The sequence below is a fragment of the Mustela erminea genome, chromosome 13, assembly GCF_009829155.1.
Source record: "Mustela erminea isolate mMusErm1 chromosome 13, mMusErm1.Pri, whole genome shotgun sequence".
In the NCBI taxonomy this organism is placed as follows: domain Eukaryota; kingdom Metazoa; phylum Chordata; class Mammalia; order Carnivora; family Mustelidae; genus Mustela; species Mustela erminea.
The window spans coordinates 18273782-18294696 of NC_045626.1; the positions used below are offsets into that span (position 1 = coordinate 18273782).

Consider the following 20915-nt stretch of genomic DNA (forward strand, 5'->3'; position numbering starts at 1 on the left):
GAATCAATCTGGATTACACTTGAGATATTATAAAATTTCCTTTATATTATACATCTGGTGAAGACAGAGCCCATAATGAAGACAGTGGATAGAACTCAGAGCTCACAAGTTCCGTTAGGCTTCCAGGCAGTATAAATAACCCTATGGTGGCTCTTGGGGAAAAAAGGTTTGTGGATTCCATTCACATTTTCAGAGTTCCAAAAACACTTTCACCTAGCGTTAACTCCATCGGGATAATATGATAGCCTAACTACACCTTGGATTTTTGCCTCATCCAGAAACAGAAATAGTAAGGAGGATAAACAGGCGAATTCCTCTGTTTATCATCATAGGTGCTGATCAACATTCTGAAGGCTTCTCTAATGATAATGTAAACAGACCCCTCACATCTTCCTCTAACCTCAGAGTAATGAAACATGCAAAACAGATTCATTAGTTCTAACACCAGAGATCACATAGCAAACATCATTATGAAAACCAATCCACTTTTTAATACCTACTTCACATCAAAGATTAGCATATCTTTGCCCTTCTTTAATGGCATTCGAGGTTACGAGAATACAGTGTACACCTGCCGCGAGCAGCATTACATTTTCCTAGCTGGCCCTTATCACTGACATTAGCAAATAAAGTAAAAAAAAATGGAAAATTTAGGATCTCATATATAACAAAGCAGATAAATGTGTAAACTGGATAAAAAGAACATGTCATATCAGAATAAAGCACAGACTGAGAGGGAGTTGTTAGGAAGTTGAGAGAGAATACCTTCATTTACTAAGAAACAGGTATGTAAAGCAGGAGTAGAAGCAGGGTCAGAGCCAGAGTGGTCAGCATCAGACCGAGCGGAAATGACAGGAGCAGGAACTTGCAGAGAAAACAGAAGAAATAAAGAGGAGAGAATTGAGGTACAGCGGCTTCTGAAAAAAAGCTCAATATTAGTGAAGAATGAAAAACAAAGTTGGCAAAATATAGTAAATGGAGAACTGAAAAATGATGTTTTCATCAGAAGGGCATGATCGTTGAGGATTACGGCAGGGAAAGGATATATTTTACCGAACAGCAATCACAGTGTAGTTCAAATTCCTCTTAAAACCAAAATCTACTTAATAATCTAATTTATTGATGTACCAATTGATACAAAAACAGTTCTAAAACAAGTAAGGCTATAAGTAAAAAATGACAGACATATTAAGAATTAGCAAGAATGTAATTCAATTTTTAAAATGTATCACATACTGAAAACTTTTAAGTTGGTCGTCATACTGCCAATTACATTTTTTTTTAAGATTTTATTTATTTATTTGACAGAGATCACAAGTAGGCAGAGAGTCAGGCAGAGAGCCTGATGTGGGGCTCGATCCCAGGACCCTGGGATCATGACCTGAGCTGAAGGCAGAGGCTTTAACCCACTGAGCCACCCAGGCGCCCCCCAATTACATTTTTCTAATGATTTATTTCCTAACCTTATATGTAAATTATTTTTTAATATCTCAAACCAACATCCACTGAAATCATTTCAATTTTCCACACTCCTTTGATAAAAATACAATTTAAAATCTGCCAACTTATAAAGTATATACTAAACAACTTTTGTATGAATCCTAACATAGCTTCATTTTTAGTTTAAAAAATATTTTTATGATACCCATGTTTGTGTTCTCAAAGTAATTACGATGAATGTTCTAATCTTCATCAAATACATGCAGCAACCCCATCCCACCCCCCAAAAAGTCATATTACCCAGGAAAATGTTTCAGCTTCAATTATCATATGAAAAGGCAAAAAGACCGTATGGCACACACATTCTACAACTGGAGGTCAATGGTAAGATTTAGAGGTCACCATTTGACACTTCCTTCCTATGGAGAAATTACCATATGTCATGCACAAGTATCTTCAAATTAATCCCTTTCCTTTCTTCTGTCATTGAACAGCAATAGGTTTGGGCTCCTGAACAGATTAAGCATTGTCCCCTGAATGATATGTTTGTTTTTCATGCAGTGAAGTTCCTTTGTAACCGCAGGACAGCTGCATGAAAACAACTTTTCATAATTTCCACACGAATGCATCATAATGTCAATCAGGCACGTGTGAGGTAGTAACCAGTAGAACTGAAAGTACATGAACAGTAAAAAAAAATTTAAAAAAAAAAAATCCCATTCTATATACCCTAAGAAGCACATTCTGCACATATGAAAGTCTCATCTGGGAAATTATAATTGTTTTTATTATACACAGACCTGTTTTTGTCCCTTACGAAATTATAATAATTTTATGTTATGTTTATGAAAGAAACAGAGCTATTCTTAACTGCACATTTCCTAAGACATAAGAATTCTACTGTAATCTTGTGACGAAATCTTAAATATTTTTATGTTCTATTAAATAAATTTTTTATTTTATAAATCATTTCTAATTACAAATTCAGTTATTATGGCCTATCAAATATTCACTTCCTCATGCAAAAAAGTTGCCAAGCCTGGATGGCAGAGAGTAAATTTTCAGGTTTTAACTTTCATGCCACCAAAATTGTTCACAAAGTTCCTCTGGTGGCTTCCAACAACTAGGAATTTTCCATAATTTCACTTAAAAAAAAAAGAAATTATTATTATCATCCCTGAAAAGGCTGTGATACCTGATTTTACTCTTAAGTGAGAGGACAGTAGAGTGAGAGTTGAGGAAATTTAATACAAATGAATAAAAGTTCAGTACTGAGTGATCATTACCCTAGTCTTGTCAAGTAAGTAGTGGGATTAAACTCCATCTTCTGTAAGTCACAAGCATAAAGGAAACTAGAAATGCTACTGAGAAAACTATTAGAGTAAGTACAATAGCTCTTAACAGAATAATGTTCAATATATGTAAGTTTATTTTTAATGAAGTAAATAAACAGACTCTTTTTTGGACTACTGTTTGAATGACAGGAATAAGGGAAAAAAATTTACATTTTCCTTTAATAAATTCTGTGAGCACACACACACAAAAATCAAGAATACTATTAGACAGATCAAGGAATCAGATTTACTATGCTTTAAAAATCTTGGCATCACCACCAAAAAATACTTCATTCAGACTACCTCACAGCTGAGACTGCAGAATCTGGAACTACTTTTATAACTAATTGAGAAATTCAAATTAACTCTGCTTGAGCTTTTAAAACTGTCCACATATAAAGAAGTCAGCAAAAGAAATTTAAAGATTACCACTCCCAAAACAAAAAGCTCAAGGCTTAATGACAATAATGAATCTGAAGGAAGTCATATGTAGCACTGAATATTGACAATTCATAGCAGGAAGCATAAGAAGCATTTGGTTTCTTAAAACAAAAAAGCTGCGATGTCAATTATCAATTGACTTCTCTTACTAAAGGTTAGTCAAGCCTAAGGGCAAAAGTCTCAGCATAGCTTCAGGAGATGACAGAGGTGGCTAGAGTTCTATTATTTTACCTACGAAAGTTCTTTAAATTTTGCAGCTAAGAGCCTCTTCAATTACTTACTATCATAGGCAAAGATAAACGAACTGTGTGACAACATACACACACACAACCACACGCTTTCCGTTAAATAGCATCTACATAGAACTTGATGTTACAACATCCCTGGTTTTTCAGTTTCTGAATAGGTCTATTTCAGTCTTCATTTGAAATCTGACTCTGAACTCCATTGTTCCCTACTGCCATTGTGACATGCTAAATATACAAAGGATAGAAAGTGAACATACTTTAGGTAGCAAGTTATTGGTCTAAAACTCATTAGCCTCCTGGTACATGAAAACAAATAGCCCTTTCAATACATTTTTCAGAAGAGAATAAGAAAAATCTAGAAAGTTTTCTGTAAAACCAAATGCAATGGGTAAAGAAGTTTTTCAAAGTTTAACACAAATAAAATTATTTAATAATGAATCACTTTACCTAAAGTGTTACAGGATAATCACAAAGCTTTGAGAGGGGAGAACAGAGAAGAAGGCATTCCACACTAGGTCTGCCATTCAATGTAGAGATCTTAGAGCAACATCTGCCCTTTATGTCTATGGGAGATGAGCATTCTCATCATCTTTTAAGTCAACATGAAGCACTTGGATAAATCATTAATCAAAAAGTCTAAGAAAAAAGTATATCCTTAAAATGCTATGATGGAAGAGCACAAAAAGTCTAACGGCAATAGGAAAGTACAAGGTTCCAGGAAGTAGAAAAGATAAGGACCTACCATAAAGCAGAATGAATTAACAGCCCAAGATAGTATTCTGATAGACATACATCAAGGCAAAATAAAAAGTGCTAATAATGTTTGAAAAATACAGTAAAACTCTATTTAACCTCCAGATCGCCAATGGATTATACCAGAACTGGAATAAGTTCAGATGTAATGGCAATTTTACCTTGGCCTTTAACTCTAGTCAGAGTCCAAAAAATAAAAATTAAAAAACTTTTTAAAATCCTGCTTCTGTAAAAGGCCTCCTTCATTACTAACATCTAAAAAAAAAAAAATGAACTAAGACCAGGCACCATGGGGGGGAAGAGTTTATTACATTGAAATATAAAGGGATAATATAAATAACAACTTGAATTAGACATATGGAGGCTATTCAAATTTTCTATTTCATTTAATTAACAATAAGCACCTACTATGTGCCAGATGTTGGGCGAAGCATATAAAAAGTCATAAAGATTAGACAAAGATGCTGCTTGCAGTTACTCAGAGTCTGGTAGGAAAAGCAAATAACTAATGAAAATGTTACCACCAACTGCACTTTCCTCTGGATCTCCTCCACTAGACATAAGCTCCATGAAGGCAGAGATTTGTTTTGTCAGCCTTAAAGACCCAGCCCCGAGTTACTGACTTATCAACACTAGAAGCATAAAGAGAAGGTATCTATAGATTCACTTATCCAAATATTTACTGAGTGCCTTCTATGCTTCAGCTACTGTTCCCAAGAACTTGTACTAAATCAGTGAATAAAAAAGAACAAAGAGAACAAATGCCTGCCCTTTGAGCTTCCAAAGACCAAAGTCATAAACCAATTTTTTAAAATTAAAGGCATATAAGTTCAAACACAAAATTTTAACGAGTCTTGAGGTCCATCCATTGACCTGATATATGTACTCCATACTTCTTGCTATAGAACCTAGAAAAGGATGGTGAAAAACTATTGATTAATTTGTATAAATGATGCCTGAAATGATTTAACAATGACTACCTCCTACTTCTAAGTTTAGACAACCTAAATTAAACCCATTTCTGAAAAATAAAATAGCAGATACTGTAACATAATCTTACATATTTAAATTGCTTAGACTTGCTTCCACACCTGCCACTGAGTAACGATGTAACTACTAACGCAGACAGAGGGTCACAGTCAAGATAGGCACTAGAGACACACACCAAAGACTTAGGCTATAACATTACTTAACTGACCAAGAGAAGTACAGTGTATCAGGATGTAGATAAGCCTAAAGCTATTGGCCATTTAGGGCTGTATAACTATGAACAACAATTTAGTCTGATCCCTTTCTCAAGTAAGATGTTTTGTAAAGTACACAATCAAGTGTCTAATAAATAAAAACTGACTTTATCAAAAAGTACTGACATGACTGTCAGTAAATGTTAATGATTGGCAAAGACTGAATGAACAAGCCCACTGTTAGACAAAATAAAGCTCTCGTGAAGAAATTATTTTCCAATGAAATACCCTGATAATGTTTATTAGAAATTGTTAGCTGAACTATCTATATCATCTTTATTCTTAGACCCAAACGTCTACAAAAGGTCCAATCCGCAACTAAAGTCTTTACTCCATATAGATTATTTTGCAGTTGAACAAGTATTAGCCAACATGTAAGTGACAGTTTATCGAAAAAGAGCATATTCATGTTTGCATTCAGCTTGAGGAATGGATTGTGAGTCAATGTGCAATGTAGTGGGAGTCAGGAAAAGAAAACATAAGGAAAGAGGAAAATGTCTGAAAGCAAACCGAGCTAAGTTAGGACAGAAAGACAAAAATGTAATACCCTCACTGCTCTACTGTAGTCAGAGAACTCAGAGCTTTGTCCATTCTCTTACCGTTTCTTACACTAGCTAGTTGTTTATGTCCATTGAGTTATTTACTAGATAGATGTATATAAACTACTCAAGAGAGTATACATCAGACTAATTTTTCTAACGACCAAATAGAGTTGGAGGAAAAAAGGGCTTAATAAATATTTATTAAAGACATAATCACTCTATATTTTCAATATTCAAATAGAAAGTGAGTTTCATCATGCCATCCTAAAGTATTTTATAATGTAATTCTCACTACAGATTGCTAATCTTTATTCGCTTTAAAAGATAAGCATCTGTATTGTTTCAAATGGAAATTCCTAACTCTACTGCCTTAAATAAACGCTTTGGAAAAAGCCTCAATTCTTAGTGTCCCTCTCCCCCTCTTCACTGCTCTCAAAACGTGATGCTTTATGAGAGGAGCAGCATTAAAGTATTCAAATCAAAGTAACGTCCTCAGATCTGACCGGGTGAGTAAGTTCAATGCCGTAACGGTGATGGAGTACACAATGCATCACAACAATGTCACAGATTGAACTGGACAGCTTGTATCTGCTAGGATTACAGAGGGAGAAAATGTAATCCAAGAAGAAACATCAACTACAAAGAATGATAATAACGATGGTAATGATGAGGAAAACAAATACCATCTCTAACAGGAACTGATTTTTTTTAAAAGGTTTTATTTATTTATTTGACAGCAAGAGAGGAAACACAAGCAGTGGGGTAGCTGGAGAGGGAGAAGTAGGGTCCCCTCTGAGCAGGAAGCCCAAAATGGGCTCAATCCCAGGCCTCTGGGACCATGACCAGAGCCGAAGGCAGATGCCTAACAACTGAGTCACCCAGGCACCCCTAAACAGGAACTCATCATCAATGAAGCTCTGAACTAACTAAATAGAGGAGATTATGCCCTGCCACTGATTTGTACAGTGTAAACTGGGAGATATTTTTAATGGATTTAGGACATAAATACAAGCACAGACTTAGAGTTAAAAGGTGCTGTTGTATCCTAATCATACCACTATAACTAACCATATTTTAAACAAGTCTCTTACCTTTGTGAGCCTGTTTCCATTTCTCTCTGAAGTAATGGCTCTAAAAATACTGAAACTATATACAATATAAAGGATTTTTACTTTATGAAGTAATAGTACATTTAGAACATTTTAAAAGTAATGGGAGAGGAACTGTCACTTCTGGCCAAGATGGAGTAACATGAAACAGATTTATAATCCCATCTAAAACAACTCCCCCAACCAAACACATAAAACAATGGTTTCAAGTCCCTGGACATCAAGTGATGATCAACTGAGAGTCAGGAGTTGGGAGACAAACAGCAAGCACTATGATTGCCCCAGCTTATTGCTTTGTGGGAGTTTCTCGACCAAGATATGGGAAGAAGTTTGAGGAAGAGCCTCTCAGTTTCCCTGAGTTGAAGAGACAGAGCTGAGAGTCTCAGGAAGCCAGAGCAGCTAGAATCCACTGGACAGAGAGAAGAAAGCTTCAGAGATCAAGTTCTTCAGACATCCCCCTGGAATAGTCAGAGCACTGATCAGTTCATGTGTGTGAAGAAACTATAATGCCAAAGACCATGTTGCTTCCACCAGCCAGACTGGAAAATTAATAATTCATGGGGTACTAGATAGAATACTCAGGAAGCTCTTGCCTCAGTAATGGGAAATTAGCCTTAGAGCATGACTCTAAACCCACCAAACAAATCAAAAACAAGACCAGAAAAAGATCAAACTGTTTCCAAGCAACTTAACTGTATCCAGAATATAAGTTACAACAGAAAAAAAAAGATTTATAACAATATAAAAATCTTCAGTACCCAACTAGGTAAAATCCAAGTGTCTGCCATTTAACAATGATTACCAAGCATGCAAGGAAGCAGGAAAGCACAGTCCATAATGGGGGGGGGGGTCCATTAAAAATGAACCCCAAACTGACAGAGATGTCAAAATTATCAAATAAGGGTATAAACTATAGCTAATATACTGAAAAAAGTTACATAGAAATAATGAAGATATAAAAAAAGATACAAATCAAAATTATGGACATGTAAATCATAATGTCTGAGGTGAAAAATACACTGGTTCGTCTTTTAATACCAGGATGGATATTGCCAAGAACAGATGAATGAACTTGAAGACATTGGAACAGAAACTAAATAATGAAAACACAGGGGGAAAAAAATCCAAATATAAAGCATCAGTGATCTATGAAACAATTTCAAGTGACCTAATGTATATATAATTTGAGTCCACGAAAGAGAGGAGAGAATAGAAAGAATATTTGGAGAAATATTGGTTGAAAAATGTTTTAAATTAATGAAAACTATAAAAAATAATAAGCTCAATAAACTCAACCTCAAGAAACATAAAGAAAATTACACCAAGGCACTTCATAAGCAAATGGCTCAAAACCAGTAACAAAGAGAAGATCTTTAAAACAGCAAGAGTAATAAAGTAAAAAAATATATATTTTAATGTTAAATAGGAAAATACAGATGACATCAGATTTCTTGTTAAAAACAAAGCAAATGAGGGGGCACCTGGGTGGCTCACTCAGTTGAGCATCTGACTCTTGATTTCAGATCAGGTTGTGATCTTGGGGTCCTGGGATCAACCCCTGCTTCAGGCTCCACACTGAGCATGGAGTCTGTTATCCCTCTCCCTCTCCATACTCACACGTGGTCACACATGCACACTCGCTCTCTCTCTCTCATGAATAAATAAATCTCTAAAAAAAAAAAAAAACAAAGCAAGTAAGAAGATAATAGAATATTCTGTTAAGTACTGAAAGATACAAATGGTCCACCTAGAATTCTATACCAGACAAAATATATCTTTCAAAATCAAAAGCAAATAAAGATGTTTTCAGATGTGAAGCTGAACGAATAGCAGACCTTCACTACAAGAAATGTTTACTTCAGGCAGAGAAAAAAAAATTACACCAGACAAAAATCTGGATCTACATAAAGGAATGAAAAACACCAAAAATGGTAATTACATAGCTAAATGTATTCCTTTTCTTATTTAAATCTCTTTAAAATACAATTAACTATTAAATAATACTGATTTGAAGAGTTTATAAAATACATAAATGTAAAATACAAAACAAAGATAGACTAAAGTTCAGGAAATTTAAAAAATGCAAGTATAACATTTTAGTTTTAATATTAAATGTTAATAGTATAATATCACTTGAAGGGACTCTATAAATTAAAGATCTCTGTAGACTAGAAACTCTAAAATAACCATTAAAATAACAAAATAAACAATTAGCTTGTAAGTCAATAAAAGAGATAAAGTGAAATCATAAAAGAAAACAGTAGAAAAAGGAAAAGAAGGAGCAAAGAACAAATGAGACAGGAGAAAAAATAGCAGAATGACAGATTCAAACTAACTATATCAACAACCACATTAAATGTAAATGGCTTAAACACTACAGCAAAAAGTAGGCCATACTGTCTATAATAAACACAATTTAAATGTAAAGACCCCAAATGGGGAAAAAGTAGAAGGACAAGAAAATACATACTATGCAATAACAGTAACCAAAAATGCTGAACTGGCTATATTATTTTAAACAAAGTAGATTTTCAAAGCAAAAGATACTATCAAAGATAAAGAGGTCATTTCATAATGACAAAAGTAAAAAAAAAAAAAATCAGTAAGAAAAAGTTTATGTACCTAATAAGAGAGTTGTATAATACATGAAGCAAAAACTAATAGGAATTCAAGAAAGAATAATGGAAGCCACAACCATTGCCAGACTACTCAGGAGAAAAGAAAAAAAAACATAAAATATATATAACAAAAATGAGAGGAGGGTACCATTTCAATTTCTACAGATATGATATTAAAAGAAAAGTAAGAGAATATTAAGCTTTTCTCCCCAATAACTTTGACAGAAAATAGCAAAGTTCACCAAAGATGTAATAATAATGATAAAACATCTAAATAATCCTGTATCTATTAAAGCATTTAAATCTGTAGTTAAGGGGCGCCTGGGTGGCTCAGTGGATTAAAGCCTCTGCCTTCGGCTCAGGTCATGATCTCAGGGTCCTGGGATCAAGCCGGGCATCGGGCTCTCTGCTCAGCAGGAAGCCAGCTTCCCTCTTTCTCTCTGCCTGTCTCTCTGCCGACTTGTGATCTCTGTCTGTCAAATACATAAATAAAATCTTTAAAAATAAAGATCTGTACTTAATACCTTTCCCATTAAGAAAACTCCAGGCCCACATACTTTCAATAATGAATTTAGATAAAACGAATAAGGAATAAAATCAATCCTAAACAAACCCTTCCAGAAAATACAAAGAAAAGGGGGGGTGTCGTGGGGGGATAACATCCTAATTCCTACGAGACCAGCATTATCCTATTACCAACACTGAACAAAGAACATTATCAGAAATGAAAACTATAGACCAAAATCCCTAATAAACATAACATAAACTCTTAAGAAATTTTAGCAAATTATACCAGCAATCTGTAAGAAGAAGAAGAATTCATCATGACCAAGTGTTGTCTAACATAAGATCTCAAGGGTTTTTTTTTTTTTTAATTTTTTTAAAGATTTTATTTATTTGAGAGAGAGAGAGAGAGCAAGCACTCATGAGAAGGGACAGGATCAGAGGGAGAAGCACACTCCCTGCCGAACAGAGAGCCTGATGCGGGACTTGACCCTAGGACTCCAGGATCATGACCTGAGTTGAAGGCAGTTTCTTAACCAACTAAGCCACCCAGTCACCCTCAAGATTGTTTTGAAGTTCAAAAGTTCATGTACTTTGTCTTAAGAAAATAAAGGAGAAAAATCATTTGCTAATTTCAACAACTACAGAAAAATCATCTGAAAAAATCTAACATCCATTCATAATTTTTAAATCTCAGCGAACTAGGAATAGAGGGTACCTGACTTAACATTCTGTTCATTTAAGAAAAACCTGCAACTAATATCATGCTTTAAAAAAAAAAAAAAAAAAGATTTTATTTATTTATTTGACAGAGATCACAAGTAGGCAGAGAGGCAGGCAGAGAGAGAGGAAGGGAAGCAGGCTCCTGCTGAGCAGAGAGCCCAATGCGGGGCTTGATCCCAGGACGCTGGGATCATGACCTGAGCCAAAGGCAGAGGCTTCAACCCACTGAGCCACCCAGGGGCCCCTAATATCATGCTTAATAAAGATTGGATGCTTTATCCCATGTATTGGAAATGAGGCAAGCATGACTGCTCTAACTTTTCAATTCAACAGCATTCTCTAACTCCTTACCTGTGCAATAAGGTAAGAAAAATAAAATTCAAACTGACTGAAAAGAAGCAAAACTGTCTTTATTCACAGATAACATTATTTACTCTGAAGGAAAAAGGGCTAAAAATTGGTAAGTTACCATCCACCTTAGGAAGTTAAAAATAAACCGCATATTAAACTACAAAAAAAAACAGAGAACAGGGCGCCTGGGTGGCTCAGTGGGTTAAGCCTCTGCCTTCGGCTCAGGTCATGATCTCAGGGTCCTGGGATCGAGCCCCGCATCGGGCTCTCTGCTCAGCAGGGAGCCTGCTTCCTCCTCTCTCTCTGCCTGCCTCTCTGCCTACATGTAATCTGTCTGTCAAATAAATAAACAAAATCTTTAAAAAAAAAAAAAAAAAAAAAACAGAGAACAGCAGATTTCAGTGAGACAGGAAAAAATATGCACTTAGAAAGGAAAAACAAAGGCACAGAGGATTCATTAAAATGACTAATAAGATTGATAAGTGCCTGATGAGACTGATCAAGAAAAAAGAGGGAAGATACAAATGATTAAAAACATCAGGAACAAAAATGATGGTATCTGTCGCTCTCGACCCGCAAGAACGACCCGTAGGCGAGGTGAGTGGCAAACTTCTTTATTCACAATCTTCAGCCGGGGACCCCCGACCCAGTCTAAGACCCCCAAGTATATATCCACCAAGTGCGAACTATATCCAATCAGAGTATACCACGACTAACAAAACTACCAATCAGAAGGACTATCTATGTGCATGCATCGTGCTCGTGAGCACGTACGTGACTCCATAGGTTTTCTTTGTTCTACAGATCATGTGCCTTTCCCTTGACTCCTGGTATCTATCAAAAGTCACCCGCGAATGCACTCACAGTCCTTGGGTTAATCTCTCACTCCTCCCACTCTTCAGGCCTCGCTTAGTACGTGACTCCCTGCATCTGCTCGCATTCCTAAGGCAAACTATCTACAGCCTTGGCCTCTCATGCCTTGCTTAGTACGTGACTCCTTGCTCCTGCTGCATGGCTCTCCACAGGTATCATCACGTATATTAAAAAATTTGAAAGACAGTACCTTTTCAAAGGACAACAAATTTAAAAGAACTAGAAAAATCGCTAAATATGTACTACTTGATCAAACTGACGTAAGAAGAAACAGAAAATCTTTAGTGTCACATGAGAATGAAAGAAATTAAACCTAGAATTTTAAAACTTTCCACAAAGAAAACTCTAGAATTTGTATGTTCAAATTCTACTGCACATACATGGAAGAAAGAATGTCAATCTTACACAAATTCTACCTGAAAACAGAAAAAAAGAAAAGATTCCTTAATCCATTTTTTGAAACCTGCATAATGTAACACTTCATAAGAGCATTAGAAGAAAGGAAAATTGGGGCATTTGGCTGGTTCAGTTGGTTAAGTGTGTAACTCTTGATCTCAGCTTAGGTCTTGATCTCAATGTTGTGAGTTCAAGCCCTGTATTGGGCTCCATGGTAGGCATGGAGGCTACTTATTAAAAAAAAAAAAAAGGAATAGGAAGAGAAAGAAGAGAAAACTTTTTCCTAAACAAAAAATATTAAGCCAAATTCAACAATATATAAGATGATAACACATCAAAACAGAATAAAAGGAAAAATTATATAATCATCTCAACAGATACAGAAAAAGCATGATAATATACTGATGATAAACACTTAGCAAAGGAATAATGGAAAGTTAATTTCCTATAAATTACCTATAAAAAGCATACAAGAGATATAATAATTATGAAAGCTTAAAGCTAAATAAAGGGAAAACACTGGGAATAGAAAAAGTATCCCATATGACTGTCCATATAGTCAAAGTAATCCACAAATAAAGTATTACAAATAATGGATGAAGAGCATGCCTGCTTGATACAAGGTCAACATATAAAAATCATCTGCATTTCTGTACCAGAGGCACAGAAAACAAAATATTCAATACCAGTTATAAGAATATTTTAAAAATCCTTACCTAGGAAAAAATCTAAATAAAAAGTATATAAGACCTCTACACATCAAACTATAAAAGAGTTACAACAGCTAAATGAGATCTAAATAAATACAGGAATATACTGAATGAATGAACCCACAAAGATAATTAATTCTCCTCAAACTCATCTACAAATTCAATAAAACTCCAGTTGAAATCACAATAGGTCTTTATAACAAATGAGAAACTAGCTCTAAAATGACAATTGAGATATTCAAAGAAACAAGAATAGCCATGACATTCTTTAAGAGTAAGATGGGAAGGGGCGCCTGGGTGGCTCAGTGGGTTAAAGCATCTGCCTTCAGCTCAGGTCATGATCCCAGGGTCCTGGGATCGAGCCCCGTGTCTGGCTCTCTGCTCAGCAGGGAGCCTGCTTCCCTTCCTCTCTCTCTGCTTGCCGCTCTGCCTACTTGTGATCTTTGTCTGTCAGATAAATAAATAAAATCTTAAAAAAAAAAAAAAAGAATAAGACGGGAAGACTCTATCTGTTGAATACCAAGTCCTACTATAAAGCTACAGTAATTAAGGAACAAGAATACACAAGCAAGTCAATGGGCTCAAACAGCCCCAGAAACAGATCATATAGAAGAATTTTTATTTATGACAAGGATGGCATTGCAAAGCAGTGGGGAACAAATCAGGACCCCTGCTTCCCATTATACCCAAAATTGAATTGTAGGCAGATTACAGATCTAAATAAAAAGGATAAAACAATAAAGCTTATAAAACAGAAGGGTATCTTCATGATTATCAGAGTAGAGGTATCAAGGTGACTTCTTAAATAGGACACAAAAATATTAATCGTAAGTGAAAAAATTGATATATTAGATTCCACTGAAATTGAGAGATGCTGAATTTCAAAGATAAGAGCGGAAGGCAAGTAAATATTTGCAATACATAGAACAAAGGGCTCATATCAAGGACAGTGACAGATCAACCCTTACAAGTCATTTAAAAAAAAAAAACCTAGTAGACACACATGAGTTGAACAGGCACTTCACAAAAGAACATATGTAGAAATGAGCAATAAACATACCTAAAAAGTATTCAACTCTGATGGGTATTGGGGGATGTAAATTAAACACTTGAGAGACTACTGCACATACACCAAAATGGCTCAAGTGAAAGATATGGAATATATTCAGGGTTAGCTACATTCACTGCTGAGCATTAGCTCATCAGTGGTCTATGAGACTTCTTGTTGCTCCATATCCTAGCCAACCCAGTATTTTCCATCTTTTTCACTTTAGCCATTTTGATGGATATGTATTAGTCACTCACTTGGAAAAACATAGTATTATCTGCTAAAGCAAAGCATATGCAGAAATTCCACTTTCAGTTATATACACAACAGAAGTACTGATACTGATAAGGTACATTAAGATTCAAATGCAAGATCGTTTGCAGATTTACGAAAAACAATGAAAATAATTCAAATGTCTATTGATAGGAAAATGGATGACCAAACTGTGGTCCACTCATTCTACAGACTATTACAGAACAATAAAAATAAACAATGAAATGAGCAAATCTCAAACGCAGTATCCTCGAAAAATCTCATAAAAGAAACCAAAAACAAAAGAATACATACTCCATGACTGACGGAATTCATATAAAACTCAAAGAACAGCAAAACTAAACTACAGTATTTAGGGCTTTAAACTTGGGTGGTATAACTCTAAAGCAAAGAAAGAAAGTGATTTCCCAGAAGTCAAGACAGTAGCTAACTTTTGGAAGAGGGCACTAATGACAGGGAGTGAACATACCAGAACCCTCGGGCATGATGGCAGTGTTCAAGCTCTTGTCCACGGATGTAGTTACAAGGGAGTTTAGCGTGTAAAAGTCACTCAGCTACATACTTCCGTTTTGCGTACCTTTCTGTATATGTATTTCACACATACACAAGTATAAAAATTTATCCAACCAAAACTTTTCTGTAACATGGAATTATTTTACACGAGTTTGTATCTTTCATCAGAGGAAGGGTAATAAAGGATGTGGGCATGAGGGGTTGGAACGAACGAACACTGGGAGTAGGAGTAGAGAAGGTGGGAGTCCATCTCCCAGAATGAGAAGCCAGCAGTGCCTACAACTGAAAATCAGGCATCTATTTAAAGATATTAAAGTAAATACCAAATAATAAGCTAAGAAAGAGAAAAGTACTTGTCCTAGGGATGGGAAAAAAATTTTTTTTAAAAATCTTTAAAACAGAAACTATGGAAAAGAGAAGACCCTGAAGTCACCATTCACAGGCAGAACCTTCATGATCTCATCTCTTGCTCGCTTCTTCTTCACTTTTATCACATTCTGAGAGAGTCAGAATTAACTCTAGGCCTGAAGGAAAGCTCTCTAAGCAGAAGTCACCCCCCACCCCCAACTCTGGTTGCCTCATTTGCCACTCTTATAATGGACATAAAAGATAATAATGGAAGCAAAACTCAATTTTCTCTTCTATCTACTAATGAAAAACAAAGCTACAGACAAAAATTAAGACAGGGGTGCCTGGGTGGCTCAGTTGGTTGGGCGACTGCCTTTGGCTCAGGTCATGGTCCTGGAGTCCTGGGATCAAGTTCCGCATCAGGCTCCCAACTCCATGGGGAGTCTTGCTTCTCCCTCTAACCTTCTCCCCTCTCATGCTCTCTCTCTCAAATGAATAAATAAAATCTTAAAAAAAAAAAATTAAGACACATAATGACATAAAAAGAAAGTTTTTCCACTTGTGGATTACAAAGCATGAACTACTGGCAAATAACAGAATAGATACAGTATGAAAACATGAATTTAAAACATTTATAAATGTAGTTAAAAAAACAGGTAAAACTTTTAAACTCAAGATACACATGATTAAAACACTAGTGCTATCAAGTTAAGATGCCCCTAATTCATAAAAATTGGGTCAAAGACAGTACAACAAAATTATGTGAAATATGCTCATTTATCAGTTTCTAAATAAATCTGATTTATTTTTAACTGACATCTTAATTATCTGTATTTACATCTGGAATATAACAACTTCTCTCTCTTTTAACAATATGAGACAAATAAAATGTTATGATTATACATTAGTTATGCCTCCTCAGTTTCTACAGCTGAAATGTCAGGTCAATTACTTAATAAGATTTAATTTTACCTTGTTTAATCTGTCCTTGCACAACATTACTGGAAGTTGGAGGGGAACCCCTTGCCTTAGAAAGGTCTGGGGTGCTTGGTCGAGGTGGCCTTTAAAAAAAAAAAAGAAGAAAATATATGTATATATACATTCATACTTTCATATTTCCAGAACCATTTAAATATTAAACTTTCTAGTCCTCAATGAATTGCAAAAGAAACATACAGAGAACATTTTCAATTTACCATTCCAAAAAGATGGGGTTTTTTTGTTTTTACCTATTAACATTTTCCTTTTCAAACTTTAATCAATTGAATGATTAGCAAATAGCAAGCAAAAATTTCATATCTATAATTTATGCTTTATACTAATTTAAGAAATATTTCTGAACAGTTTAATGTGCTACCACTGACAAATAATATCGTAATTAGTCCTTCATTCTTCAGTATCAGCATGCTGAGATTTCAGCGTTCCCTGTATGATTGGTCCAAATGAGTTCATGGAACAATACAGTGAGTCTAAAAGAATTCATCTCTAAAATCTGAAAAAAGTAATACGGCATTAGAAATCTTGAACTTCCGAGGCAGTATGTCTCCTGTGAATTCTTTTAACACCACTCAACTACCTGTGTGACCTTAGACACATCACTTAACCTGTGTCTCAGTTTTCTTATCTGTAGTAAAAGGATAACAGTGCCTGCCTTCTAGGGTTAAGAGCATAAATGACCTAGTATCTATAAAAGTACTTACATCAGAACCAGACACTAGGTAAGTACTACTTAAGTATTTGATTTTTAAAAATTTCTCAATATGATCAACTCTCAATAAAGGATAATAAAACCACAGTTTAAAAAGTTGCCTTCAGGGGCGCCTGGGTGGCTCAGAGGGTTAAGCCTCTGCCTTCGGCTCAGGTCATGATCTCAGGGTCCTGGGATCGAGTCCCACATCGGGCTCTCCGCTCAGCGGGGAGCCTGCTTCCTCCTCTCTCTCTCTCTGCCTGCCTCTCTACCTGCTTGTGATCTCTGTCAAATAAATAAATAAAATCTTTAAAAAAAAAAAAAAGTTGCCTTCATGACTTCTAGAAAATAGATAATAACAAATCAGGTTCAATATTCATGAAATATTAAAATAATACTCTCTTACAATTAAAAAAAGTTTTCTCTCTCCCAACTGAAGAATTCTGACAAAATTCTCACAAAATTCTGAAGCTAATTACTAGACACCTATCATTCATTACATATAAGTCATAAAGAAGCACTTCAACCAAATATAACACTTTGAATTAAATGTCAACGCAAACTTTAAGTGGATACAATTCTAAGATTATATTCTAAGAGCTAGTCCCTAACTCACTTACTTAACCTGAACTGAGCTACTCAGTTTAAATAGCTATGTAGTATGTTTGAATAAAGATTAAACATGCTTTAAATCATGCATGTTGTGTTTTAAAATTTCAAGGGGAAACACTGAGATGACACAAAAATGCTAAGGTAGGCAGAACCAAAAAAAAAAAAAAAGTACTAAACAGAAAAATAAAAGAGGTTTCATTCTTTTTTTTTTTCCCTGAAATGTGAGAATAAAATCAAACTATCATGGTCACACCTGGTAGGACCCTTCTTCATATGATCACCAATAAAAGTTGCATTAGTCATACTCATTAACGTATTTGCCAAAGATATGATAGACAGGAGATGCTGTGTAGTGACGGCTCGGGACACTCCGTAAGTTCCCTTTCCAACGCTCTCGGTTGCAGGCAGCTTCCTTCCTACTTCTGCTTTCCCATGTGACAGTTTCCGAGCAGACTGATTATAACCAGGAAGCATCAGGGACATGTGACCTCCTCTGGATAGGAGACCAAAAGATACTGTGCAATGCGGTTTCAGCATTCCAAGGCGATCAAGGCAAACTTCATCCAGAACTTCATTTAAACCCCAGGCATGAAGACACGACATGAACAGTTTTGCAGTGTCCATTGTTAAATTATATTCTAACAGGGTCAGTGGCTTAGATTTGCCGGACCGATACTCTGGATCGCTCTCCTCTCTTCGCTGCCGCATCAGCTCCTCGTCCTCCTCTTCATCATCAAGGAGATGTTCCTTTATGTTCTCTTTGATGGTTTCTTTCACTTGTTGGAAGAGAACTGCTGCGCGTTTTCCAGTTAGAAAAGAGCCCCCTTTGTCTGAACTGCCAGATGCTTTTTGCAAATTCTCTGGGGAAATAAGCGCAGTATTCGGCCTAGAGGCTTCTTCAGTCAGGAGTTGAATAATCAACGCTTCCACATCAAAGAAAAGCACATGTATGTCCGGGTCTGTTAGGTTTGTCTTTATTGCTTGAACCATCAGGGAGTTATGAGAATATTTAGGCAAATTTCCCTGCAAAAAAAAAAAATTTTTTTAAATGGTCATAACTATAAAGGGTTTAATTGCATACATTCACGGATGAGGAATAAACAGAAGAACTTGAATGCATATTCGGTGCCTCTACCATTAAGAGTAACGCACGAACTGCACCAATCAGCAGAATATAAAAAATGTGAATTTATGACGATTTTATGCTGAAACAAATATAAAATGGTCAATTATTTAAAAACAAAAAAAAAATTGTTATTGAAGCAGAGTCCTTTCACTCATAGAAGAGACTAAAATGTCAGTAACCTCTATGCAAATTCTCTGAGAATGAACTACTGGTCCGCCTGAAAGAAAAATCCATTTATCACAGCGACTCGTCCCTTTAAGTTGCTGTACCATCAAATCCCTCCTCTTTCCACGTTCCCTTCACTCTCTGCCTATTCACAGATTCTTTTCCCTCAGTTCGGAACTTGCACAGATCTACTTAGATTCTCACAAAGAGTGTTATCCTTTGACTGCGCCCGCTCTTCTACAGATCTCTCTCCTCCTCTACTGTCCCTTTTAGCCAAATGTAGAGAAAGTTAGGAGGCTAATCCAAGGAAACTCTCAGTCCTGCTTTTCCTTGAGCTCTTTGCAGTATCTGACATCGTTATTTTTGCTGGGGGAGTGAGAGAAAAGCATGAAGAAAAAAAATTAAAAGCCACCTCCCCCAGCTTCCCTTCCTGGTGAGCCTTCTAATTCTGACCACCCTTCTCAGCCGTCAGCTGCCCTGAAAACTCGTCCTTCCTCCTATGTCGGGACGGACGCCTGTGGCTCCCTAATTTCCATCCTCGCCAGGCCGGCCTCCCGGAGTTTCAATCCTCTACTTAACAACTGCTTGTATCTAGACGTCCCATAGCACCTCATAGTCAATGTGTCCCCATGTCCACGCTGCCACTGAACCTGCTGTGTCTGCCAGGCCGTCCGTGGAGAATCCTTCCTCTTCCATTCTGTCCCCCCCATCACTGTCACCACATCTGGACCCTTATTTCCTTGTCTCAGTGGGGGTCACTGCCCCTAGTCTCTCCTTAGTCCAACGTAACTTCACAGAGCCACAAGACTTCTTTCTGAAGCACAAATACAGTCACATCACTCTTCCACCAAAAAGCTGCCCTTATCATGGGTTATAAAGAGAAATGGAAAATACAGATTAAAAACTAAATCAAAATACAGGTGAATATCTCTGATCTCAAGAAGAGAAAGAGCTTTCCAAACGTACTTAAAGATTCACTACTATAAAATTCACTACTGTAAAAATATTAAAAGGCAAATAAGAAATAGGAAAATGGGCCAGAAATAAGACTGAGTTATAATCTATATAAATGTCTTAAAATCAGTGAGAAAAATACTAATGCCCAAATAAGAGGGAGAATACCATAAAGATCAAGGACAATTTGCAGTAAAAGAAACAAAGAGTCAATAAATATAGGAGAAAACCAGCTCAAACTAGTTGTCAAGGAAATAACTGTTAAAATAACTACAAGATACCATTTATAAAATTAGCGCACAGTAAACACTAAAAACTACTTATCCAGGAATACAATGGAAGTCAAACCCACACACTGCAGGCGTGAATTTAAAAAGTAGCCTTTTAGAAGAGCAACGTAGCAAAATACATTGTGAGACCTTTAGACAGTTTGATCCAGTGCATTTATTTCTAGAACCCTATCCTAAATAGTCAGAAATACAGACATGGATTTATGTACAAAGATGTTCAGTGAAATGGTAGCCATTATTTTAAATTGAAGCCCAAAGAGTCTAACAATAAGGAAACAGATAAATAATTTAAGTGTAGCCATATAATAGAATAAATACTGCAATCACTACAAATCATGCTTTCTGGACACATTTAACCACATGGCAAAATTTCCTGTTCCAATTTTTTTAAAAAGATTTTATTTGCGAAAGAGAGAGAGAGAGAGAAGGAAAGAGAGACAGAATGAGAGGGGGGAGGAGCAGAGGGAGAGGGAGAAGCAGACTCCCTGCTGGCTTGATCCCAGGACTCTGGGATCATGACCTGGGCAAAGGCAGACACTTAACAGACTGAGCCACCCAGGCACTCCGCCTGTTCCAATTTTAAGTGAGATTAAAATCACACACACACACACAC

At 36.0% G+C, this 20915-nt stretch overlaps 1 protein-coding gene across 4 annotated transcripts in view; it reads right to left on the reverse strand.

Annotated features, from left to right (window-relative positions):
• Nucleotides 1–20915, reverse strand: part of WDR7 (WD repeat domain 7) — a 363555-nt gene that overhangs the window by 239103 nt on the left and 103537 nt on the right. For 3 of the 4 annotated variants that reach the window (XM_032310817.1, XM_032310820.1, XM_032310819.1), the window contains exons 15-17: nucleotides 18021–18790; nucleotides 16441–16529; nucleotides 766–864 (exon numbers count right to left, since the gene is read on the reverse strand). In XM_032310817.1, coding sequence (XP_032166708.1) covers nucleotides 766–864; nucleotides 16441–16529; nucleotides 18021–18790 — 958 coding nt within the window. The remainder of the gene's footprint in view (nucleotides 1–765; nucleotides 865–16440; nucleotides 16530–18020; nucleotides 18791–20915) is intronic. The other variant, XM_032310818.1, reaches the window with a different exon arrangement.